Source organism: Prionailurus bengalensis, chromosome B4 (genome assembly GCF_016509475.1).
Source record: "Prionailurus bengalensis isolate Pbe53 chromosome B4, Fcat_Pben_1.1_paternal_pri, whole genome shotgun sequence".
NCBI classification, from domain to species: domain Eukaryota; kingdom Metazoa; phylum Chordata; class Mammalia; order Carnivora; family Felidae; genus Prionailurus; species Prionailurus bengalensis.
The window spans coordinates 16,344,516-16,370,851 of NC_057358.1; the positions used below are offsets into that span (position 1 = coordinate 16,344,516).

Sequence of the window (26,336 nt, forward strand, 5' to 3'; positions counted from 1 at the left end):
TCATGAGTTTGAGCCCTGTGTCAGGCTCTGTGCTGACAGCTCAGAGTCTGGAGCCTGCCCTAGATTCTGCATCTCCCTCTCTCTCTGCCCCTCTCCTGATCATGCTCTGTCTTTCTTTGTCTCTCTCTCAAAAGTAAATAGATATCTTTGAAAAAATTTTTAAAAAATTGGGTTTTATTTCCTGTGCCTTTTACTATAGACATTGTGACTGTTTGTCCAATAGAATATGACTGATATGATGCTGTGCCCCTTACCTACCTCAGGTCTTCGTATCTCTTGGAATGCTTGGTCCAATCTGTTGGGAGAAAAAGGAGACACATAGGAGGTCCCATGTAGTTCTAGCTGACAGCCCCAGTGACCTAGCCAACTGCCAGCGTCAATTGCCAGACATGTAAGTACAAAAGCTTTCCAGTGATTGCAACCCCAAGGTGTAGGATCATTCCAGACTTTGAGGCACCCCTGCTGACACTGTGTGGAAGAGAAGGAATCTGTGCCTGCAGAACACTGACTAAATTTCTGATTTGTAATCAAAGAAAGGATTACTGTTGCCTTAACATGACTTTGGAGTGGTTTTTATATAAAGACACCTGGAATAAATATAACACCACTAAGTGCTGTGACAGAGGTCGCCAATAACCAACTAATTAACATGTATTTATCATGTGCCTATTATTGGTCAGGTACTGAGTACAGAAAGCCCAGAAAGGGAAGTGAAATCTGAGAAGAGGTTTAGAGAAGTTATAGAATCAGAGTGGAAAAGGCAGAAAAACTTGCTTGTTTGAAGATAGGGAAACCATGGAACATCAGAAATGTTAGAGGAGAGGCTATGAAAAAAGACTGAAGAGATGAGATACTCAGGGGCCACTTCAGTAAGGATATACTTACTAAAGAATCAGAATTCAATCCTGAAGGTAGGAGACTACTCTGCATACCTATAATCATGGAATTATTTAATGACTATTCTCCAAACAGGAGATACTCCAAATAGCAGATACTCCAAAAGAGGTTATCTCATATACAGCATTTATCCTTATGTTATTTCCAGCATACAGAATGGTACCTTGCACACATAAAGTGTTAATAAATATGTACTGAACGACTGAAGAACGGATATGAGAATTCCATAGGAATGACACAATGAGGTTTGTGTGTTAGAAAAAATCATTCCAGCAGGGGTTTGGAGATTGGTTTGGAGATAGGTAGGTGTATCAGTCAACTCCGGTGCTGTAAGAAATGATCATAGATTGGGAAGCTTAAACAACAAATTTGTTTTTGGAGGCTGGAAATCTGAGATCAGGAGGCCAGCATGCTCAGGTTCTGGTGAGAACTCTGTTTCCGGCTTCCCTTCCGTGTCCTCACAAGACAGAGGAAGCTCCCTCTTGCCTATTCTTAAAAAGGGCACTAATCCCTTGGGGCACCTGGGGGCACTCAGTCAGTTAAGTGTCCAACTTCCCCTCGGGTCATGAGCTCACGGTTCTTGAGTTCAAGCTCCGCGTCCAGCTCTGTGCTGACAGCTCAGAGCCTGGAGCCTGCTTCGGATTCTGTGTCTCCCTCTCTCTCTGACCCTCCCCCTGCTCGCACTATCTCTCTCCCTCAAAATAAAGGAACGTTAAAAAAATTTTTTTTAAAAAGGGTACTAATCCCATCACGAGGACCCCACCCTCAGGACCTCATCTAAACTTAATTACTGAATTATCTACCAAAGGCTTGTCTCCAAATGCCATCACATTTCGGGGTAGGGCTTTAACATGAATTTGGGTAGGATGCAAATCAGTCTGTAACAGTAAGAAAGTAGAAAAGCATAGGAGGTGGGTGTAATAATTCATCTAAGAGATGATGAGGGTGTGAACTAGTGTGAATAATCTTCCTGGGATATTTCTTTTCCTAAACTTTAAAATTATAGATATCCCCTGGAACAACTCCATTTGCACATTGCTATCATTTTTTACTGTAGAAGAATTTTCAATGTCACACCAAAAAGAAAAGGAACTAATATTTTAAAATTAACCACAGAATTTATTAAACCCATGTATTATAGAAATTATAGGTAGTCTCTAGATTTTAAAAATTTTGGTAATCTTAAAAGTGCCAACTCCTGCAGTTTCAATGTTTTAAGGGATAACAACAGAAAGCTAACCTCAAAATACAAACCCATTTAACTTTTTATATTTGACTTTTATGTTAAGCATGACAATATTAAAATTTCTACATTAAAAATGTCTATTATTTATAGCATATAAATTATAAAGGTCCCAAATAGCTGAAGGAATTCTTTTAGGTCGGAAGACAAGGATAATGGCATCAAGACGAACTAATTCCTTCACTATTCCCAGTGCTTTCACATACTGATGATCAAGGCTCACACAATTTGATCACTAGCTTATTGCCAGCAACACGGCAACTCAGTCTCCTTATTGGAGCACAAAGCACGTCCAAACGCATTTTTATAAATATTTGGCTTTGATGCAGGGCGATTATGATAATGTGCCCCAGACACTGCTCAGGACCTTAAGATGGACAAGCTGTCACTTGATTCTATCAGATTAGTCACCAAGAACCGGTTTTAGAGAGAATGTTCTGCTTTTCCTATCAATAGTGATGTTTTAGAATAATTTTATACTTGCCATCATGAAACACAAACAAGCTTTCGGTACTGGCTCCTCAAGATGTTAAGGGGTATTACTAATACACTACATTTTTTATGCTGTTGTAACTTTTTCTGCTTCTGAAAGAAATAGAGGCTCATCGTGAAAATATTTGGAAAATATAACATGCACAAAGAACAAAATATCATCTCAAATCTTACCACTCAGAGACAGCCATGTCATAATAGTCTCATGTATTTCAGGCTTTAAAAATTGGGCGTATTCTGTAACTTTACGCGTTTTTGTAACCCGCTTTTAAGAATTTATGTATCTGGATGTCTTTCTACGTAAATACACATCTACATCACCACCTCGGACAGCTGTGGAGTTTCTACATCGTGTGTACTATGATCTGCTTGGCCAATATTAATTATAATGATTACTTACATTTATTTAGTGCTTACTACATGCTAGGCACCTAAGGGTTTGGTTTGTATTCATCCATTCCATCCTCACAACCCTATGATTGTTCCTGCTTCTCACAGATGAGAAAATAAAATTGAGGCACCAGGAGGTGATGTAATTTATATTGGGCATTTTAGTGGTGAACGACGCTTTGATATTAGAAGCCACGTTGCCACGAACACCGTTGTTCGTGTTCTTCAAGACTGTCTTTAGGATAAATTCCAAAAAGTAGAATTGCTGGGTCCAAAGGTGTTCCTACTTTTGTAACATCCTTTCAAATAGTTCCTTTAGGAAGACTGTATTAATTTAGCCTTCAGTCCCCGTCTGAATGGCGCAAGGTATCCGGACGCTACTTGAATTTGCGTTTTTCACTTTCAGAAGTGAGATTTCATTCGCCATGGATTTTTGTAAGCCCGCCTTGCATAGTGATCCCGTCGCCGACAAAGTTGGAAATATTTGTTTACACGCTACGTGTGTTAAGTGCTCTAACCGGAGGTACGATTCACAGAATTCCAATTTATGCGCAAGCTGCTCTGAAGTTGGTTCCAAGTGGGACACAAAACCCCCGGAAGCTGCTTAAAATTTCTACGTGACATAAACGCAATTTGTTAAAGACTTAAAAATAAAGTTACCAAGTCAACATTCTGAGGTGCTAGGAATCCCTCATCAATTTCTAGCTCCATTTCTCAGTTGGTTTTGCTTTGGATTTTTTTTTTTTTTTTTTGGCTGGGTCTGGGAAGCGGGGCGGGGACGGCTCTCGCAGACATTCCTGGGGCGTGAAACTGATTTTCCAATCGCCACAACTGCTCAGTGACTGCACAATTCGTCAGGCGCGCCAACGCCCAGCTAGAAGTGCTTTCCACAGAGACTTAGAAGCCAGGCGTCCGGGGACTCTCGGGAAGGTGCCAGCGTTACCTCAGCCTCTCCGAGGGAGCCGCGCGCCCTGACACTCCCCTCTTTGAGGATTCGGGCCAATCGGTTCGGCTCACATGACTTCATCCAAGCAAGTTTCTTGTCACCTCGGGCAGCGAACTGAACTCACGGCTTTTTGACTTAGCTGATCCCCAACGAAGGAGTTTCCGTCCCCCCTCAAGAGGGACTATAAAATCATGACAACTGACTGAGCCAGGGCCGAGCACGGGGTTTGGCTCAATCCTCACGCGACCCTTTTTCTTTCTCGGTCTCTGATTCACGCCTGGGCTCGGTAGTCGTCTTCGGCGCGCCTGGAGGACCCCGTCCTCCGGAGACTCCTGGCCAAAGCAAAAGCAGAAAACACAGGCATTATTCCTACTCTCGCGCACGACCGATCGAAAGTGGGGGTCCGGGAGAGGGGAGTCTTTGGTGGGGACTGATTTGGCGGGGCAGGTTCCGGGCAGGTCCTGAGCAGGCAGCTCCGAGGTCGCCTAGGTTCCCGACAGGCTCCGCGCGGCCGGGGCCTTTCCTGCGCCTCCGCTGTTGCCGCCGCCGCCGCCGCCGCTGCCGCGGTTGCTGGGGGTCGGTGAGAGGTGGAGCTGTCGCCAAGCCCGTGGAGTCCGTCTGTGTTGCTGTTTTTGCCTGAGGAGTCTTCCTTCCGAGGTCGCTCCCCGACTCCCGTGGTGTCGAGGGGGAGTCCCTGCGGACGCCTGGGCACGCAGCGGAGATGCCTCTCTTTGCCACCAATCCCTTCGATCAGGATGTTGGTAAGTGCTTTTGCCTCTCCCTGTCCGCTCCGCGACGGAGTGCAAGCCCACCCTCCCTGCTGTGTACGGGTGCCCCTGACCCGCTGGCCGGGGCTGAGTGCTTCTCCTTTCCCGAAGCTCCTTCTTAAAGAGTTTGGAGGAGGTTGGGGGCTTGGCTCACCCTCTTTGAAAGAAATGGGACTCAGAGAGCCTGCGAAATGGGCCTTGGACTAGCACTGTGGGTTTCAAAAGAACTGCTTCTGATGTCGAGGGCCTCGGAGGAACAGCTGGTGTAGCATCTGGTGCTGGGACAGTGCTTCTGGAAGAAGAGAGTTTGAGAGCCGAGCAATATGTCACCTAGGGTAGGATGATAAGCCCTCCAATAAAGTGTTTTCCCTGGACAAATGTTAAATGTTTGGAATAGGAGAATGTTTTGGGTTAGTTTCCTTAGGGGATTTAAAAAACATTTTTGTTGACTGTAGCGAGAGGAGAGAGCTTCTGGTGCAGGGTTGATTCTCAAAAATGTTAGGAGAGATGCAAATGGAATGCTTGGAAACGACTGAAACCGAATTTAGGACCGGAACCACTGTGCTGCATTTTTTAGCCTGGCTCTCAGTACTTTAAGAGGCGTGGAAGAGAACCTTAAATCTGAGAATGTTAATTCGTTTTGCTTTTGAAATGCCTTTTTTGTTTTGTTTTTCTGTTTTCTGAATCGTTGGTCTTAGGTCCTGATCGTACCGACTCAACAGGTTAGTTTTTTGTTTGTTTCTGGTCTGAGGGTAATAATTACAGGACTTTGAGTTTCCTGGAGAAGAATTTTGGGGTGATTTGAATGCACTTAGGAACCAGTTTGGCATATAAGTGTGGAATGAAAGCAAGTCGTATACCATGACTAACTACCGTAGTAAAGAAATATAAGGACACCCTTTTAGACTTGCTTTTTATTTTTTAGTATAATTTAGTTACAAAAGGTAGGTGTTGAATTTTGCTTTTTAACTCTTCCTTTAGAGTATGTCACTGAGTCTTGGAGGTTTGGGTTAAGACTAGAAAAGAGTTCACTTGGCCACTGCCTAGCTTGTAGTGAAATCATAGGCAAGTCACTTAAGCTCTCTGAGTCCCAGGGTGCTCATCTTTAAAGAGTGGAGGGGCGCCTGGGTGGCGCAGTCGGTTAGGCGTCCGACGTCAGCCAGGTCACGATCTCGCGGTCCGGAGATCCGTGAGTTCGAGCCCCGCGTCGGGCTCCGGGCTGATGGCTCAGAGCCTGGAGCCTGTTTCCAATTCTGTGTCTCCCTCTCTCTCTGCCCCTCCCCCGTTCATGCTCTGTCTCTCTCTGTCCCAAAAATAAATAAATGTTGAAAAAAAAATTAAAAAAAAAATGAAGAGTGGAAAAACACATTATTTTTGTGATCAATGAAATAACATGTGTAGAGGGTCTACTACGGTGCCTTTCTATAGTAGTCACCTACCAAATGATAGCTCTTTTTGGTTCCAGTTTCAATGAATGTCCTAAATCAGCAGTGGGTGGAACTTTAGAGATAGCCAATAATAGTTAATTGGAAAATCGCGTTTAATTCAGTAGGCACTTAGCACACAGTCAGATCCCTGACTCACAGTAGTTCAACTTAACGATTTTCAAACTTAGGATGGTGTGATAGCGATATGCATTCAGTAGAAACTGTACTTTGAATTTTGAATTTGGATCTTTTCCCGGGAGAGCCAGATGCAGTCGGTATGATCCCCTCTCGTGATGCGAGGCAGTGGCTCCCATCTGCAGCTCCCAGTTAGCTGTGCAACCATGAGGGTAAACTCCCCGTATACTTAGAACCATTCTGCATCCTTACAACCATTCTGTTTTTCACTTTCAGTACAGTATGCAATAAATTACGTGAGATAGTCAACATTTTACTATAAAATAGGCTTTGTATTACATGATTTTGCCCAACTGTAGGCTAATGTAAGTTTTCTGAGTACATTTAAGGTAGGCTAAGCTAAGCTGTGATGTTTGGTAGGTTAGGTATATTAAATGCATTTTTGACTTAGGATATTTTCAGCTTACTGTGGGTTGAGAGCTAACCGCTCATAAGTCTAGGAAGATCTGTATTTACAGGACACTGCCTCGGTGACATAAGAGAGTGATGAATAAGACATAGTTGCTGCTCTCAAGCAGTTTTATAACATTACGGTAATTTCTAGGGCAAATGTTCAAAATAATTTTTTTTTAAGTTTATTTATTTTGACAGAGAGAGAGAAATGGGGGAAGGGTAGGGAGAGAGAGAGAATCCCAAGCAGTCTCCGTGCTGTCAAAGCGGAGCCTGAAGGAGGGCTTGAACTCACAAACCTTGAGATCATGACCTCAATCAAGAGTCAGAGGCTTAACTCCTGAAACAATTTCTTAATATCTGCTTCTTTGGTTTCCAGAACTTTTATCTAGTTTTCATGGCTGTATATAATCTAGTTTTCAACTACATTCACTTTTATATCCTACTGACTTTTTGAACACACGTTTATATTGGGGTTAAACAAATTTCTTAAAGTCAGACTCTTTCCCAGTACCTTTACCACCCAATTCAAACACAGGCTCTGTCAGCCTTTATACTTTCACTTGTATTATTATGGCTTCCAAATTGCTGCACGTGCTCATGATTAAAGGCCAGCTCTGGGTCCAACTCGTTTTTGAATCATTTCCTGATTACTCTAGCCTAAAGTTTCTTAGTGACACTTGACATTGTGGACCAGATAAATGTCTTTCTTTTGCAAGCCTATCCTGTGCAATGTAGGGAAGCCTATCCTGGGCAATGGAGGATGTTTAGCAGCATGCCTGACCTCTACCCAGTAGAGACCAGTGCGCCTACCCGCCGTCCCCCCCTTCCCCACACATGATTTTAAAAGTTTTCTGACATTACTAAATGTCCCCTGGGGGCACAAAATAGCTCCCAGCTGAGAACCACTCTTTTAGCCTACTGGAATCTTTGCCCTTTTCCAAACTCCTGCAATGCTTTCTGTCTTCACCAAATTATTTAGTATAAAAGATAGTTATATTCTGTACTATGTTTCTTAATTATTTTATTAGTTGCAACATATTAGGTGCCTAATGTTCAATTGAGAACGTCTCACTTGAGCTTACTAGATAGTAAGCTTCTTGAGTGTAGGAACATTCCTTTGCTCCAGGAAAGCTTACTTTTTTTTTTAATTATATTTTACAGAGAGAGAGAGAGAATGTGTGCGGGGGAGAGGGGCGGGTTGGGGGGGGTAGAGAGAGAGAGAGAGAGAGAGAGAGAGAGAGAGAGAGAGAGAGAATCGTAAGCAGTCTCCAGTGTCCGCACGGAGCTCCACTGTGGGACTCCATCGCGTAATCACGGGATCGTGAACTGAGCCGAAATCAAGAGTTGGCTGCCCAACCGACCAAACCACCCAGGTACCCCTGGGGAAGCTTACTTTTTAAAGTTAGTCCGGTTCTGTATTTGGATTAATTTGCTCCACATGATCCACATATCAAAATACCATGAAAGGTTACCTAAGGAGACCTGTCAGAGACTCCCAGTAAGTAATTCTTGGAAAGAGTCCTTTAGACTCCCATGTTAACTTTTTTACTAGTATGATATGTAGAATACTGTGTGTAGAATAAATTTAACAACATTCCTTCTTCTTTGTCCATCAATGAGTATGTGACATTAAAGTAGTCCTACTAACTCACTTGATTTAATTATAACTTAATGTTGTATTTGTACTTCTTCAAAATTAACTGTCTTTAGCTTTATTTATAAACTGAAATGGTGAATCAGAAATTCACTATCTGATTTATGTAATGTAACATTTTATACAAAGAGGCAAAATACTGGTCATAGCTTTTTCCTGGAAGAAATGCTGAAATGTGTTGTTAGAATGTGAGCTCTAAGAGGACAGAGATTTTTGGTTTGCTCAGTACTGTATCCCAAGCATATAGGCCACTGTCTGCACTAATAAAACATTCAGCAAACATTTATTGAATAAATTAATCTTATTTTGGATGTTGTGTTTCTTGCTCAGTTCAACTGTTGAATTACAACGATAACTTATTCTATCGGGCTTTTATTTCAGAGTCCCCAGTGACTTCCATCTTGCCAAATCTAATGGTCAATTCCTAGTCTCTTTGTTGATCTTTTAGTTTTCGTCTTTGATATACTTTATTCAGTTGGTTTCCAGGACACCAAACTTTTTCTAATTTGCTGCTTAGCTCCATTTTAGTCTTTTTGGCTTTTCCTTTTGTGACCTTCAAATGTTGAACCAAACTTTAGGCTCAGTTCTAGAAATTCTTTTGACATTTTTCTTCTTGCAGTCTTACTAGACAATTTAACTTAGCATTAAGAATTCAGACCTTGGGGGCGCCTGGGTGGCTCAGTCGGTTAAGCGTCCCACTTCAGCTAAGGTCACCATCTCACGGTCCGTGAGTTCGAGCCCCGTGTCGGGCTCTGGGTTGATGGCTCAGAGCCTGGAGCCTGCTTCTGATTCTGTGTCTCCCTCTCTCTCTGCCCCTCCCCCGTTCATGCTCTGTCTCTCTCTGTCTCAAAAATAAATAAACGTTAAAAAAATTTTTTAAGAATTGAGACCTTGGAACTATACTGCTTGAATTCAATTCCTAACTTTGCTGCTTACCAGCAGTGACCTTGGGCTAGTTGCTTAGATGTTCTGTGCATCAGTTTCTTTATCTTTAACATGGGCTATTGAGGTAAATGGTTCTTGGTTTTCTTACCTAAACCTTCTCTTTTCTTCATTCTTGCCTGTTTCAGTAGATGGCACCATCGATATTCCTGTCACTCATCTCTAATGTCTAGCTAGGAGTCATCATTGATTCTTCTTCTTTTTTCACATTCCACATCCATTCTGTCAGTAAGATCTTTGGCTCTACTTTATTCACTTCTCCTTTCCTTACCATTATTATCTTACTAGTCCAGTCATTGGTATCTCTTTCATAGACTATGACATGAGCCTTCTAGTTGGGCTGCACAATTGCCCCCTACAGTCAATTCTTATACAAAAAAGTCAGTGATCTTTTAAAAATCTTAGATAATGTCATTTACTTGCTCAGAACCCTCCAGTAGCTTCCCATCGACTTACAGGGAAATGCAAATTCCTTATTGTGGCCTACATTTAGGCTTCTTCCTGTGTCTCTGATATGATTTTGATCTCCAGACTCTATCATTCTAAGCCTCTTGGGTCAGAACACTCTGAGCTCTTCCCTGCCTCTGTCTCTGTTTTGTGCTGTCTTTTTTGCTTACAATGCCTTCCCCCCCAATATTTGAAGATCTTGATGTCCATTACATCCTTTAAGACTGTGTTCAAATGAGTTTCGAAGAGAAGCTTTCCCTAATTACTTTCTATAAAAAAAATCCATTTCTACCCTCTCATTCTGTTTCCTTGTTCCATTTTATTTTTCTTTATGGTATTCAACTACTTGACATTAATTGATTGTTCCCTGTATAAAATACAAACTCCATAGAATGAGAAAATTTCATTTCTAATTTTTTTTTAATGTTTATTTATTTTTAAGACAGAGACAGAGCATGAATGGGGGAGGGTCAGAGAGAGAGGGAGACACAGAATCTGAAACAGGCTCCAGGCTCTGAGCGGTCAGCACAGAGCCCGATGTAGGGCTCAAACTCACGGACTGCGAGATCATGACCTGAGCCAAAGTCGGGTGCTTAACTGACTGAGCCACCCAGACGCCCCGAGAAAATTTCATTTCTATCCCTAGTATCTTAGGGACAGTATCTGATACATAGTAAGCAGTCAATAAGTATTTATCAAATAATGAATTACTGATTTTTTTTTTTTCATCTCCAGTCTTGTATTTCTATTGGGTATTTTATCACCTAGAAATCAATCTATCAGAAAACTGAACTTATTTTCCAGTCTGGTTCTACCTTCATTATATGGTAAATATTTTACACTGTATTAGTTGTCTTGATTTGAAACCCTAGAGGCATCTCTGAATTATTACCCTGCCTCTTCTAAACCATATCTTTGTTTTTGTGATAGTACTTTTGCATTCCTAATCAGAGTACTTTGGACCAGTTCATATCCTATAGACTTGGACATGGTTTTAGTCTGTTTTGTTAGTCCATTCAGGATCATAAATCACAGCCAGTTTAATTTTCATAAATGTTAATGCTACATTATTCTCCTGCAGTATGGTGTGATGGAAAGACCTTGGGGTCTGGGTTTAAATGGAAGCTGCAGCATTTGCTGTTAATAAATGGGCACGGTATGGACATGAACAAGTACAGAAGCCCTCTGCGTTCACTTTCCACCTTTGTAAATAGGGATAAAAATATCTACCTCAGGAGTTGTTATTAGGAATATTTATAAAAATACATGATGTTCTGATTCTTTGTTAAAAATTTTTTTTAACATTTATTCATTTTTGAGAATGAGAGAGACAGAGCATAAGAGGGGGAGGGGCCGAAAGAGAGGGAGACATAGAATCTGAAGCAGGCTCCAGGCTCCGAGCTGTCAGCACAGGGCCTGACGTGGGGCTTGAACTCATGGACTGCGAGATCATGACCTGAGCTGAGAGCTGAAGTCGGACGCTTAACCGACTGAGCCACCTAGGTGCCCATGATATTCTGATTCTTTACTGGAAATGAATATGCTTCAAATCTGGCTTGTTCAAAATCATATTTAAACTTTCCTTAAGTAGTCTTTTCTTCTGTGCTGATGACTGGTACTTCAGTTTAGTCATGTATGTCTAGATTCTTGGGAGTCATTCTTGACTTCTGTAGTTGTAATTTTCTACGTTCCAGACAACAGACACATATGATCTACTCTCTGCCAGCACACGGATCATGCCCTTAAGGATTCTGGTGTTGCTATAATCTCTGAGCTTTATCTTCCTAACAGGTCTTGAATCCACATTCATTTTCCCTCCATTCATTCTTCCCCTCCTTTCTATTCTCATTGCCACTGCTAGGGCAGGTTTGGGTCATTGAGCTCTTAGATGAGTACATTAGCCTCCAACTGTTATCCCTGCCTCCAGTCTGTCCCCAGGAATTTTCTAGGTGGTTGATCGTGATATTTCGAAAATACAATATAATCATATGGCTCCAGTGATTACGGCATTTCAGTAAATCTACAGCTTTCACAGGAATTTGACTTTTCAGCCTAGAATGTAAAACTTGTTAGCATTTAGCTCCTTTCTTACCTCTTCATCCTCACGTTCTACTTTTGTTTCTCAAGGCATGTTTCTTTGTTGGTTTTATACCACTGCTTTTTCAGGTGTGGATCCTCTGGCCTGGCATAGCCTTCTTCATTAGTTTTCATTAGGGTTGTTTTAAGGATGTGATACATGTAAAGCACTTAACACAGTACTTGCTATAGTAAGGGACAAATTTTAGCTTCTCTCATGATAAAGTTAGAAATAGCTGTGGAGCCTCTAGAGACTACTCAGATTCTAAGGGATGGGATTAGTTACTGTGAAAACATGCTTGGGGAGAAATGTGAAAATTTAGAATACAGGTCTATTAAAGGTCTGATAACCACTGGGTTAAGAAATTATACTCATTGTTTCTTCTGTTTTAATTTTACTTATCCTGTAAGGTTTTCTTTGTATAGCTTTTTAGGTTTTCATTTCTATTTTGTGCTTTTCTCTGAGATGCTTCCATGCTGTTCTTTTGACGCCTACTGATTCCTTTCTGGTTAGTAGAGCTTCAGATTGCTTTTCTTTGTAAACAGTTTCTGGTGGTCAGCGGGACTAGGGACATAAGATGAAACATTTTGAAAAATTGATAACCATAATCTCAAAAAGACAATAATTTCTTTAAGTCTTGCTTTTTCCATTAGCTCTTTTTGATGAACTATTACATCTCCAAACTGATTGACCTTTTTTTCCCCCTATAGCCGGAACATGATGGGCAATCATCCTGTCAGCATTTCTTACCTCCCCAAATCTTTTATTAAATTTTCAAAAATGTTTATTTTAGAGAGAGAGAGAGAGAGAGAGCAAGCACACACAAGTGGGGGAGAAGGGCAGAGGAAGAGAGAGAGAATCTTAAGCAGACTCCATGCTCAGTGTGGAGCCTGACGTGGGGCTCCATCCCACGGCTCTGGGATCAAGACCTAAGCTGAAATCGGGAGTTGGACGTTCAACTGACTGAGCCACCCAGGCGCCCCGATTTAGCATAGTTCTTAAGAGCCCTAGGATTTCCATAATGATGAACGAGCATTGGCTTCAATTTAGACACCAGCTGCATTAGCCTCTAACAGGAGGGTCAGCCTGTCTTTCAAAGCTTTGAAGCTAAGCATTGACTTCACTCTAGCTATGAAAGTCAGAATTGGCGTCTTCTGCCATAAGGCTGTTTTGTCTACATTGAAAATCTGTTTAGTGTAGCCACCTCCGTTATCTTAGTTACATCTTCTGGATAACTTGCTGCAGCTTATACTTCAGCACTTGCTGTTTCACCTTGCACTTTTGTCTTATGGACATGGCTTCTTTCCTTAAACCTCATGAAAACTCTGCTATCTTCTAACTTCTGCAGCTTCCTTACCTTTATCAGCCTTAATAGAATTTGAAGAGAGGACGTTCCTCGGGGTGAGGCTTTGACTTAAGGGAGTGTTGTGGCTGATTTGATACTCTCTCCAGCCACTAAAACTTTCTCCATATCAGCAATAAAGCTGCTTCACTTTCTTATCATTTGTGTGCTGGAGTACTAGAGTAGCATTTTCAATTTCTGTCAAGAACTTTTCCTTTGCATTCACAACTTGGTTAACTGTTTGGTTCAAGACACCTAGCTTTTGACCTTTCTCAGCTTTTGACATACCTTCCTCACTAAGTTGAATCATATCTAGTTTTTTATTTAAAGTAAGAGATGTGGCTCTTCCTGTCACTTGAATACTTAGAGGTGATTGTTGAGTTATTAATTGGCCTAATTTCAATATTTTGTGTCTCAGGGAATAGGGAGGCCCCAGAGGAGAGAGAGAGAGAGAGAGAGAGAGAGCGCGCGCGAGCGACGGAGAGAGGGGGGGAAGGAGGGAGAGAGATGGGGGAATGGCCATTCAGTGGACAGTCAGAACATACACATTTATCTATTAAGTTCATTGTCTTACTATGGATGTGATTTGTGATGATCCAAAACAGTTAACAGTTGCAACATCAAAGATCACTAATCTTTGTATTCAGGCATACCTTGAAGGTATTGTGGGCTGGGTTACAGACCACTGTAATAGAGTGAACATATCAATAAAGTGAGTCAAATGAATTTTTTTTGTTTCCTGGTGCATGTACAAGTTATGTTTATACCATACCATAGTCTATTAAATGTGCAGTAGCATCACTCCTAGAAAGTAGTGCATACATCTTTTTTTTTTTTAATTTTTTTTTTAACGTTTATTTATTTTTGAGACAGAGAGAGACAGAGCATGAATGGGGGAGGGTCAGAGAGAGGGAGACACAGAATCTGAAACAGGCTTCAGGCTCTGAGCTGTCAGCACAGAGCTCGACGCGGGGCTCGAACTCACGGACCGTGAGATCATGACCTGAGCTGAAGTCGGACGCTCAACTGACTGAGCCACCCAGGCGCCCCATACATCTTTTTTTTTTTTACAAAAATTTTTTTTAATGCTTATTTTTGAGAGAGAGAGAGAGCGCAAGCAGGAGAGGGGCAGAGAGAGAGGGAGACACAGAGTCTGAAGCAGGCTCCAGGCTCTGAGCTGTCAGCACAGAGCCTGATGTGGGGCTCGAACTCATGAACTGCGAGATCATGACCCGAGCCGAAGTCGGACACTCAACCGACCGAGTAACCCAGGCACCCCAGTGCACACATTTTAATTAAAAAGTGCTTTATTACTAAAAAATGCTCACCATCATTTGAGCTTTTAGCAAATCATAATCACTAATCACAGATCACTGTAACAAATATAATAAAGAGTTTGAAATATTGCAAGAATTATCAAAATGTGACACATGGAAAAATGGTGCTGATAGACTTGCTCGAAGCTTGGTTGTCACAAACCTTCAATTTGTAGAAAAAGCATTATCTGCAGAGTGCAATAAAGTGAGTGCAATTAAACAAGCTTTGTATTAGGGTAAGGATAATCTGAGGATAAAGTGAGATCATTATGAAGCTTTGAATTCTTTAGAAGCAAGTCTCTGTTTTTGCTTGTCACTTTTACCTTGCCTACAAACCCTGTTTTTGTCTTAGAAAATAGTTTTAATTTTGCTGTTCACAAAACCATGTTGAATTGTTACTAATAGTTTTTGTTCATCCGATTTAAAAATATTCGCTGTTTTTGTCACTGACAAAGAACTGTGCTATTGCTCTTGTTGATTGTGAGGCAGCATCGATAAAGAATTTGAATAGTTCTAGAGTTCTGACATGGGTTGCATTTCTGATCTGTAGAAGTTTGAGTCAGATCCTGATCCTGTTTATACATTGGAGAGTAAGAAGGTAGGTAGTTCACGAGTTTTCAGCAAATCTGCTGATGTACTCCTGGGTACAACTTAATTCAGAACTGTAAGATCATACTCTGTTAATGGTTATAAGCAGTTTGTATTTGATCAGACATAAAAATACCATTTCTAGTTAACTATTGAAGTTTTAGTAAGTTTTTTTTTAAGTTTATTTATTTTGAAAGAGAGAAAGAGCACGCTTGCATATGAGAAGGGAAGGGGCAGAGAGAGAGAGAGAGAGAGAGAGAGAGAGAAGGAGAGAGAGAGAATCCCAAGTAGGCTCCACACTGATGCAGAGCTTGAACTCACAAACTGTGAGATCATCACCTGAGCCGAAATCAAGAGTCAGATGCTTAACTGACTGAGCCACTCAGGCATCCATAAGTTAAGTTTTAATAAGCTTAGCTATTATATTTTTAAATAAGATGGTAGAATTTAAGTGTTTTCTTGTTTTTGCACTATGTTTTTAAATGCATAAATGCACTATGTTTTTTAAAAGGCTTGCTTGGCTACCAGTCAGTAAGGATGATGAATAAATTATTTAAATACATTATCAGATCAAAGTAATGACTTGATTTCCTTTTCTAAGATGAAGTAAATGTTAGATTGGAGGATATTGATCAGGATGAGTCACTCAGTTTTCTTTGGTTTTATAGGGGTTGGGGATCCATAGGGTCTCCTCAATTAGAGGAGGGTCTAATAGAGGTTGGGTCTCGCTGGGTCTCCTCAATTAGAGCAGTTCTACTTGGATTTGGTTTATAACTGAGTTTCTTTGAAGGTAAGATTTTCTTATAAAAGAATATTGAATGAGAGTGTGTGATCTTTGTCTATGTTAATGAGATGACTCAGCATGGAAGCTGGTCACTCTAGCTTAACCTTGTGATTAGATGGTTGAGACTTTGAATCATATGATATTAGCCAGATCCCCAGGGAGGAGTAGGAGGCCTGGAGATTGAGTTCCAGGAGGTGGCTTCATAACTTCGTAACGAAATGCCAATAAATGCTCTAGACACCAAATCTTGGTTGAGCCTCCTTGTTGGTGATGCACATTTATGTTCCAGGAGGATGATGTGTCCTGAGGGTACAGAGGCGTTGGGTTTGGGATTGTTCCAGACCTTACCCTGTGCAAGAATCTCTTCACTGGCTGGTACAGATTTGTATCTGTTGTAAGAAAACTGTAATCATAAGTACTTTTCTGAGTTCTGAGTTGTTACAGTGAATTAATGAACCTGAGGGGGATAATGGGAACCCTTGAATTTGTAGCCAGTTGATCAGAAGTGCATTTGACCTGGGAACCCCTGTGCTTGTTGCTTGTGTGTGAAGTGCGGGGAAACTTGTGGAGTTCTGTGCCCACAACTCTGAACAGAACAGAAGGTAGCATCACAGTTACATTGTGGAGGGTTTCCTGTACTGAAAAGTAAAATTTGAAAATTATTGAAGTAGATGCTATTAAAGGTCTCTGTGTTTCTGTGACTTTTATGGATTCATATTGTGATTGTGTAAGTTTAGTATTTATTAATTACTTAGGCTGAGAACATGAATATTGAAAAAACTGCCCAAAATAGAAATGGTTGTTGTCTTCAAGGGATTTACAGTATATTATGTAAGCTTGAACAGTGACAGGTAAATTTGACTCAGTTATCCTCTTGGCATACCCGCAGCCCAAATGAAATTAAATAGCATTTCAACATTTGCTTTCTAAATAACCTGTTTAGTTTCCAAAGTACTGTTCATTTCTCATTCTATTTTCTTCTTTTCCCCTTTCAAACTATTTTCACATATGGGTAGTATTCATTTTTGTCTGAAAGTCCAGCTCTGGTTAGGTTATTTATTTGTTGGAAATTTTATTGGCTCTCTGTTTCTTGAATTAAGACAAACACAACATCTTGTATTTTAGGTTTTTGAGTGATTCCAACCTTTCACAACATAGTCTCTATTGTATCTAGCCTAGATTCTTTGTTATGCTTCTCTTCTGTTTTTATAACTTCACTCTTTACTGTATTTACTGTATATTCACTATACTTAAATAGAAACAAAAGAGTTTGCTATTAATCCTGTTCTCTTCTTAGTTTCTAAGTATATCAAGAAGCCTTTCCGGTTTCTCTTTCTCTCTCCCCCCCAGGTCTTTACCTTTTTTTAAGCTTGCTTGGGCTTTCCATTTTTTTCTGTGACACTTTTTCTGTCATCTATTTAGGTCTCTATCGGCTGGTTTCATTTCTTATTTTAGAGTCGAAGCTACTTCAGATGGAGCCTGGCATAGATTAGAAACTTATTCCATTTTGTTGAATGTCTGTCCAAATTTTGTAATTTCCTGCAAATAAGTTACCTAACCAAGATCTCAGATGTATTAGACATTTGTATTCTTATACAAGGAATTCATTTGTGTGAATAACCTGCTTTTGTTATTTTCCCTATTCGAAGATGGTAGGATGATTAGGTATAGGTACCCACTACTCATTGGTGACAACTCACTGCCAGCGTCTGGTGGCAGTGACTGACTAGTAGGTGTTGCTCTATCCCTTGGGGCTGTGCTGTGGATCAGAAGTTGTAAGCCTGCAAAGAATTTGGACAGAGTTGGCTGCTTGCTCTTTTCTGCTTTAAACCAACTCTGACCTCCAGCTCTCAGTAGTAGATCAAAATGGAGGACATGAGTATCATTGTTGAACCAGGCTGCAGGGCATTGAGGGGATGTGGAGAGCAGGAATTTCACTGTCATCACCAAGACCAACCCTTACAGGTAAGAATCTTGGTGTGGATCAGGCCTCTCACTCCTAACCCATCTTAGGTTAAAAAAAATGAAAATGTTAGTTGGGATCATGATAATGCTGTCTTTTAAACTATCTGTTCTTAAATTAGAGTGCTCCCGTCAAGACAGATTATGTCTACTTCTGTACAGATTTTGTTTCAGATTTCTTTTGAAATTTTTTCCCTCCTACATAGGCTCTTGTTTATTCTAACTTGCCTTATTCTGTTTTTTTCTCTTTTTCTTTTTTCTTTCTTTCTTTTCTTTTTTTTTTTTTTTTGTTTCCTGTATTTGTTTTGTCTTTTCTTGTATCTTCTATGTTAGAAGATTCTCTCAGATACGTGATAATCCTTGGTTGTTTGCCCATGGTTAATACCAGAGAAATAGAAAACACTTCAGAAGCCGTAATCATGTGGTTAGGCCTTATAAACTGAACTTCATTATAGGTTGCTGTGGTATGCCATTTACTCTGGAACTTCCCTCTACCCCTTCTTATCATGATCTTGAGTGTGTTTAGGTGTTTCCTCTTGGGCTGACCTGGAATCCCCAGAGAGCAGTCCTGTAAGGTGAAGGTACAAATGAAGGTGAGGGGGTAGAATAGAATAATTTCTCAGAGGGCAGATATTTGATGCAGGGCGGGGGTAGGATTCAAGACCACCCACTCCCAGCCCCCCAGGTCTAGAATTCACCAGGACTCATAGGACTCAACATAGAACAGCTACGATTTATTACAGTGAAAGGACCCAAAGTTCAGTCAGCAGAGGGAAAGGGCACATGAATGAAGTCCGGGAAAACCAGACACAAGCTTCCTTGGGTCCTCTGCATAGGATATAGTTAATTGCCCCAGCAGTGAGTTGTGACAACATGTATGAAATGTTGCATCCAGGGACGTTCATTAGAGACTCAGTGCTTGGGCTTTTATTGGGAGCTGATCTTGTAGGCATACTCTACTTGGAACGTAACCCAAACTCCCACAAGGAAAGCAGGTATTCAGCAAAAACCATAGTGTTTGTACGTTTGTACAACCAGTTTAGACATAAGGAGTCAGTCTTCTCAGTTCTGTGAATGGTGGGAACTTTCCCTAAACCCAAGTTCCTGTACACAGACAATGCTTGTAAGCAGGCCCTTTAAAGGATACCAGTCAGGAAGGCTTCTGTGTTAAACTCCTTTTTTCACAGCAAGTATCAGCATTCATGCAGTTGCTTAATTCATCTATTTATTAATTTTTTAAAAATGGACTTTATTTTTTAGAGTGGTTTTAGATTCACAGAAAAATTCAGCAGAAGGTCAAGAAATTTCCTATATCCCTCCTGCCCCCACATACGCACAGCCTCCCCAACTATCAGCATCTTGCAGCAAAGTGGTATATTTGTTGTAGTCTCTTAACCCACATATGCCTGTCATCATCACCCCAATTCCACAGCTTACATTAGCATTCACTTTTGGTGTTGTATCTGCCAAGGGTTTTGACAAATACATAATAACATGTGTCTACCGTTGTATGCAGAGTAGTTCACTGCCCCACACAACCTGTGTGCTCCCCCTGTTTCTCTTCCCCTCCCTCCAGCTCCTGGCAACCACTGATTTTTTTTTTTACTGTCTCCATAATTTTGCCTTCTTTCGAACGTCATATAGTTAAAAACATGCAGTATCTGGTTTTTTCACACTGGCTCCTTTCACTTAGTAGTACGCCTTTAAAGTTTGTTGTGTTTTTTAATGGCTCGTTAGTTCATTTTTATTTTTTACCACTGAATAATATTTCATTGTTCTAATGTACCTTATTTTATCCATTCATGTACTGAAGGATGTCATGGTTGTTTCCCAAGTTTTGGGAATTATGAATAAATCTGCTGTAAATATCCCTGAACATGGAATATCTTTCCATTTATTTAATTCTTTGATTTCTTTCATCATAGTTTTGTAGTTTTTCTCATATAGATCTTACACATATTCTGTAGATTTATACTCATTTTTATTTTATTATTTTTTTAATGTTTATTTGTGAGAGAGTGAGATAGAGTGTGAAAAGGGGAGGGGCAGAGAGAGAGGGAGACAGGCTCTGAGCTATCAGAAGCAGGCTCCAGGCTCTGAGCTATCAGCCCAGAGCCTGACGCGGGGCTCAAACTCATGGAACGAGAGATCATGACCTGAGCCGAAGTTAGACACTTAACCAATGACTGAGCCACCTAGGCACCCCAAGTATTTTATTTTTTTGAGTGCTAATATAAATGGTATTGTGTTTTTAATTTAAACTGACACTTGTTTGTTGCTCTCGTGTAGGAAAGCTATTGACTTTTCTGTAATTAACCTTGTATCCTACAGTTTTGCCAAAATCATTTATTATTTCTAGGAATTTTTGTTGTTGATGGTGTTTTTGGATTTTCTACATAGATGAACATGTCATCTGTGAAGAAAGACAAGTTTATTTGTTCCTTCTTAATCTGAGTATATGTGTGTGTGTGTGTGTGTGTGTGTGTGTGTGTGTATGTATGTGATGTATCTGTTTTTTTGTTTTTGTTTTTTGTTGTTTTTTTTTTTTTGCATTAGCTAGGACTTCCAGTATGGTGGCAAAAAGATATGGTGAGAGAAGACATCCTTGCCTTATTTCTGATCTTAGTGGTAAAGCTACTAGTGTCTCACCATGAAATGTATTAACTATAGATGTTTGTGTAGATGTTCTTTATCAAGTTGAGGAAGTACCCTTTATTCCTAGTTGGCTGAGAATTTTTATCCTGAGTTGTTAGACTTTGTCAGATGCTTTTTCTGAGTTTATTGATAAGATCATGTGATTTTTTTCTTCTTCAGTTGTCAGTGAGATGGATTACATTTATTGATTTTTGAATCCTGACCCAGCATTGCATACCTGGGATAAATTCCATTTGATTGTGAAGTGTAATTCTTTTTTATATATTGTTGGATTTGATTTGCTAATATCTTGTTAAGAATTTTTGCATCTATGTTCATAAGAGATTCTAGTCTATAGTTCTTTTTCCTAGTAATGTCTTTGTCTGGTTTGGTAGTAGGGTAGTATTGTTTTCATAGAATGATTTCCTGTTTCTGTCTTCCAGATGAGATTGGAGACAATTGGTATAATTTTTTCTTTAAATGTCTGGTAGAATTTAACATTAACTTCTCTGTGCCTGATGCTCTCTGTTTTGTAAGGTTATTAATTATTGGTTCAATTTTTTTTTTTTTTTTTTTTTTTTTTGGTGAGAGAGAGAGTGCAAGCGGGAGAAGGAGACACAGAATCCAGGCTCCAGGCTCTGAGCTGAGAGCTCTGAGCCTGATGCAGGACTCGAACTCACAAACCATGAGCTCATAACCTGAGCTGAAGTTGGACACTTAACTGACTGAGCCACTCAGGCACCCCTATTGGTTCAGTTTTTTAAATGTGGTATTCAGATTGTCTTTTTTTTTGTATGTGTATACTGTGACAGATGTGTCTTTCAAGGAATTGATCCACTTTATCTGAGTTATTAAATTTGTGGGCCTACAGTTATTCATAATTCTCATTTGTGGTTTTCCAACACTGCTGAGCAGCTCTCTGCTTCTCAGTGGATAACTGACCAGTGTCCCACTAATTTAACTCAATTCTGACACTATCTATCTGCCTGGAAATAATGTCAGATCCCACAGGTTAAGGGCTCGGTCCCACAAGACTGTCCTCACTCTCCACTTCAGATGCCAATCAAAGTCTAGGATATGACCTGTGCTTCTTACTGATTGGCTATAAATTGGAGGCTCCCATGATCCTCTCAATATTATTGAGCCATAGTAATGTTCGTATTACTTTAATGTTTGCGAGATCTGTAGTAACATCTCCTTCATTTCTGATATTATTTATTTGTATCTTCTCTTTATTTTTTTCTTTTTCAACTATCAATTTTATCGATCTTTTCAAAGAACCAACTTATGGTTGTATTGATTTTTCTCTATTTTCTTTTTTCAGTTTCATTGATTTCTGCTCTAATTCTTTTCTTCTGCTTACTTTGGATTTAATTTGCTCTTCTGGTTTTCTAAAGTGGAAGCTTATGTTAGTGATTTTAGATTTTTTTTCTAATGTATGCATTCAAAGCTGTAAACTTTTCCAGTATGCATAGATTTCAACTGTATCATACGAATTTGGTATGTCGTACTTTCATTTTCATTTAGTTGAAAATATTTTAAAATTCTCTTGAGATTTCTTCCTTGACTGTGTATTACTTCGAAGCATGTTATTTAATCTCCATATATTTTGTGATTTTCTAGCTATTTTTTAATAATTTTTCATTTAATTCCATTGTGGTCCTTGAGCAGACATTGTAAGATATTTAATCTTTTAACATTTATTATCGTGTGTTTTATGGCCATGCAGTGTATTTTGGTGAATATTTCATGTAAGCTTGAGAAGAATGTGTATTCTGCTGTTGTTGGATAGTCTGTAGATGCCAATTATGTTCAATTGTCTGATGGTATTGTTGAATTCAACTTTGTCCTTACTGATTTTCTGCCTGTTGGATTTGTCCATTTTTTTTATAGAGGGCTGTTGAACTCTCCAATTATATTAGTGACTTCATTTATTTATCTTTGCAGTTCTGTTACTTTTTGACATTGATATTTTAACATTCTGTAATTAGGCATGTACATAGTAAGGATGTTAGGTCTTTTTTGGAGAATTAAACCCTTCACCTTATGTAATGCCTCTATCCCTGGTAACTTTACTTGCTCCCAAATCTGCTCTGTCTAAAATTAATGTAGCTACTCCCACTTTCTTTTAATTGATGTTAGCATAGTATCTCTTTCTCCATCTCTTTATTTTTAATGTTTGTGTCTTTGTATTTATTTATTTATTTATTTATTTATTTTTAAATTTTTTTTTTCCAACGTTTATTTTATTTTTGGGACAGAGAGAGACAGAGCATGAACGGGGGAGGGGCAGAGAGAGAGGGAGGCACAGAATCGGAAACAGGCTCCAGGCTCTGAGCCATCAGCCCAGAGCCCGACGCGGGGCTCGAACTCACGGACCGCGAGATCGTGACCTGGCTGAAGTCGGACGCTTAACCGACTGCGCCACCCAGGCGCCCCAGTGTCTTTGTATTTAAAGTGGGCTTCCAGTAGACAAAATATGTTGCATCTTGTTTTTTTTATCACTTTGATAATATTTGTATTTAGACCATTAACATTTAGACCATTAATGTGGTATTGTTGGATTAATATCTACCATATCTGTTACAGTTTTCTAGTTGTAGTCCTTGTTATTTTTTCCCATTTTTTTCTTCCACTTTTTTTTTTTTTTTTTTTTTTTTGCCTTTTGTGACTTTAAGGCAACATTTCATATGATTCAGTCTTCTCACTTTTGTAGCATATTAATTAACTTCTATTTTTGCTATTTTTAGTGGTTGCTCTTTCAAATAACATACCACTTCACTGGTAGTGCAGGCAAGTGAAACGAATAATGAAATATTCATAGTTCCTCTCTCCTTTTCCTGATATCCTTGCTGTCATTTATTTCACTTTTATGGAAACACACATACACCCTATCCTATATCATTTTCTTCTCTCTGAAGAGCTCTTTTTTTAAACATTTTTTTTTGCAAGGTGAGTTTATTGGCAACAAATTTCTTTAATGATTCTTTGAGAAAGTCTTTATTTCTGCTTTCCTCTTGAAGAATAATTTCACAGGGTACATAATAGGTTGATGGTTATTTTCTCTCATTGCTAACTATTTCACTCCATTTCCTCCTTGTTTGCAGGGTTTCTGAGATGTCAGATGTAATTCTTATGTTCACTCCTGTTTAGACAAGGTATTTTTTTCTGCTGATTTCTTTTTATATTTTTTTCTTTATCATTGATTTTTTGCAGCTTGAAAATGATACAACTAGGTGTAGTTTTTTGATATTTATTGTGCTTGGTGTTCTTGGAGCTTCCTGGACCTGTGGTTTGATGTCTGACATCGGTTTCGGGAAATGTTGAGTTGTTTTTGCTTCAACTATTCTGTTTCTTTCCTCTCTGCTATTTCTTTATTTCTAATGTTTATTTTGGGGTGGGGGCTGACATGGGGCTCAAACTCACAAACCTTGAGATCATGACCTGAGCCCAAGTTGGACGTCTAATCAACTGAGCCACCAGGCACCCCTCCTCTCTGCTGTTTCAATTATGTCTACGTTTGACTTTTTGTAGTTTCCTACAGTTCTTGGATGATCTGTTGCAGGTTTTTGGTTTTTTTTTTTCTTCTTCCAGTCATCTTTTTTTTTTCTCTTGCTTTTCAGTTTTGGAAGTTCTTCTTGACATATGTGCAAGTCCAGAGATTCATTCTTCAGCCATGTCCAAGTCTGCTGATGAGTCCCATCACAGGCATTCATTTCTATTAGACTGTTTTTGGTCTCTAGCATTTCTTTTTGATTCTTTCTTAGAATTTCCTTTTTTTTTTTTTTTTTTGCTTTTTTTCCATTTCTTTGCTTACAATATGTTCTTGCATATTGTCTCCTTTTTCCTTTAGAGCTCTTAGCATATTAATCAGAGCTTTTAAAATTCCTTTTCTGATAATTCCAACATTTCCTGTCATGTGCGAATCTGGTTCTAATATTTACTCTTCAAACTGTGATTTTTGTTTTATACGGTGGCTTGCTGAAAGCTAGACCAGTTGTAATGGTAAGATGTTAGGTAAGAAGAAGTGTTCTGTAGTCTGGTGGGTAGGTAGTCTTTTAAAATGAGCCTTTGCCCCTGAGGTGTGAATTTCTCCCATGCTCAGCTTTTTCCTCCCTCTTAGGTGGGAAAGGATTGCCAGATGGGCTGCAATTGGGTAATCCCCTTACAAACATGAAGGCTGGAGCAGACTGGAGTTGGGAATTTCCTTTACCCTAGGTGGGTTAATCTCTGGTAAAACACGAGTTGGTTAGGTGCTAGTTAAAATAATTAACAGGGAGGCCTTGTTAAGAAGAGAATGCTCTGGTGTATCTCACAGTGGTTATTGTCTCCCTTCCTCTGCTGAAAAATAGAAAATTTTCTCTGGTGTTCACCTTGAGATCCTGGGAGAGCTTATGGAAGTAAAATTTGCAAAAATGCAGTAACTCTCTTGTGTCCGGGCCCCTTTGGATTTTAACTCAGAATTGTGCACATTTAGCTTCCAGCAATTTGGCTGTTAAAATTTAGATCTATGGTACTGGTTTCTGGTGACGTTTCTGCTCACGGGTTTCTGCTCTGTTGTTTTTCTATGTATCCATCTATCTGTGTGTCTCTGATTTTTGGGACAGCATTTGTCCTGTGATCCCACTTCTGAGGGATCTAAGAAGAGTTGTTTTCACTTTATTTAATAGCTTTTTACTTGGTTGGTTGGAGTGGTAACTTCCAAGTTCCTTAAGTGCTGTACTGGAAACTAGAAGTAATTCCTTATTTTTGGTGCTTATGTGTCAACTGTGCCTGATGTCTCTTTATCAAGGAAACCTTTCTTTATCTTCAGAAAGCAAATCATTCATTTACTCAGGTGGGTGGGAGAGAAGTGGTTGCAAGAGCTTTCGAATAAGGAAGGCAAAGTAGGTACCTACCTACATTTCCCAGAGCATTAACCCATTCTCCCTAAGTCCTTTCTTCTCCACTGTCAGCTGTAGGCATTACCTTCTGCTACTAGGACATGACTTTTCTGAGAATTCGGTGGTTCTTAAGCTCTTTTGTTACTGCCAGTATATGACGCACCTTTTTTGGGTCTTCTAAGTAGGTGCCACATGCTTATATTGTTATATAGTTTTTGAGGCATTGTTGCTCATGTTTTTCTTGTCATTGTGTGTTTGCTTCAAAAATCCTTTTGCTGTAATGAAGGGAGGGAGCTTAGTGAGATGATGGACTCCATGTATGGGGTACCTCTGTTGATGTTTTTAATTTAGTTTGTCAAGTTTTTATTTAATGGAAAATACTCAGTTAAAGCTTGGTTTTCTTTTGTTCATTTTTTCCCCCTTCCCCATGTCAGACACGAAAATCAACAAAATCATATAATTTAATTACCTGAAACATTTTGGTAGAGATTTGTCATGTTTCTTCACTGGCAAGTAAAGCTAAGAATTATTTGATAATGAAGGTATTTCTTATTTTAGTCTTTCTGTGTGTGGAAAAGGGTAGACCTGTATGTAGTTTTTTTTTTATAAATAAGCATCAGTGGCCTATTTATTATATTAAGTAACAAGCAACTGAAGTGTTTATCGGGAAAATGGTTGTAATAGACAGTAAGGTGCTCCTACCCCCTTTTAAAGATGGACTTGAACATTTCATTGAACACACTCCTGGCAGCCATTCCTATTTGTTGCTGATACTTGATTTTATCACAGTTTATTAATTTGTGATCATTTACCTCTTAAAGATTTTTTAAAATGATATGTCTATGCTTTCTTTCCATAATACACAGAGAAAGCAACCAGTGAGATGAATACTGCTGAGGATTGGGGCCTCATTTTGGATATTTGTGACAAAGTCGGTCAGTCTCGCACTGGGTAAGT

General features: G+C 39.6%; 1 protein-coding gene across 2 annotated transcripts in view; it reads left to right on the forward strand.

Moving 5' to 3' along the window:
* The first annotated feature begins 2,000 nt into the window (after positions 1 to 2,000).
* The window catches only part of STAM (signal transducing adaptor molecule), an 81,974-nt gene continuing 57,638 nt past the window's right edge, over positions 2,001 to 26,336 (forward strand). For both annotated transcript variants that reach the window (XM_043563513.1, XM_043563515.1), the window contains exons 1-2: positions 2,001 to 4,729; positions 26,246 to 26,330. In XM_043563513.1, the coding sequence (XP_043419448.1) occupies positions 4,690 to 4,729; positions 26,246 to 26,330 (125 nt within the window). In that variant the 5' untranslated portion in view covers positions 2,001 to 4,689. The remainder of the gene's footprint in view (positions 4,730 to 26,245; positions 26,331 to 26,336) is intronic.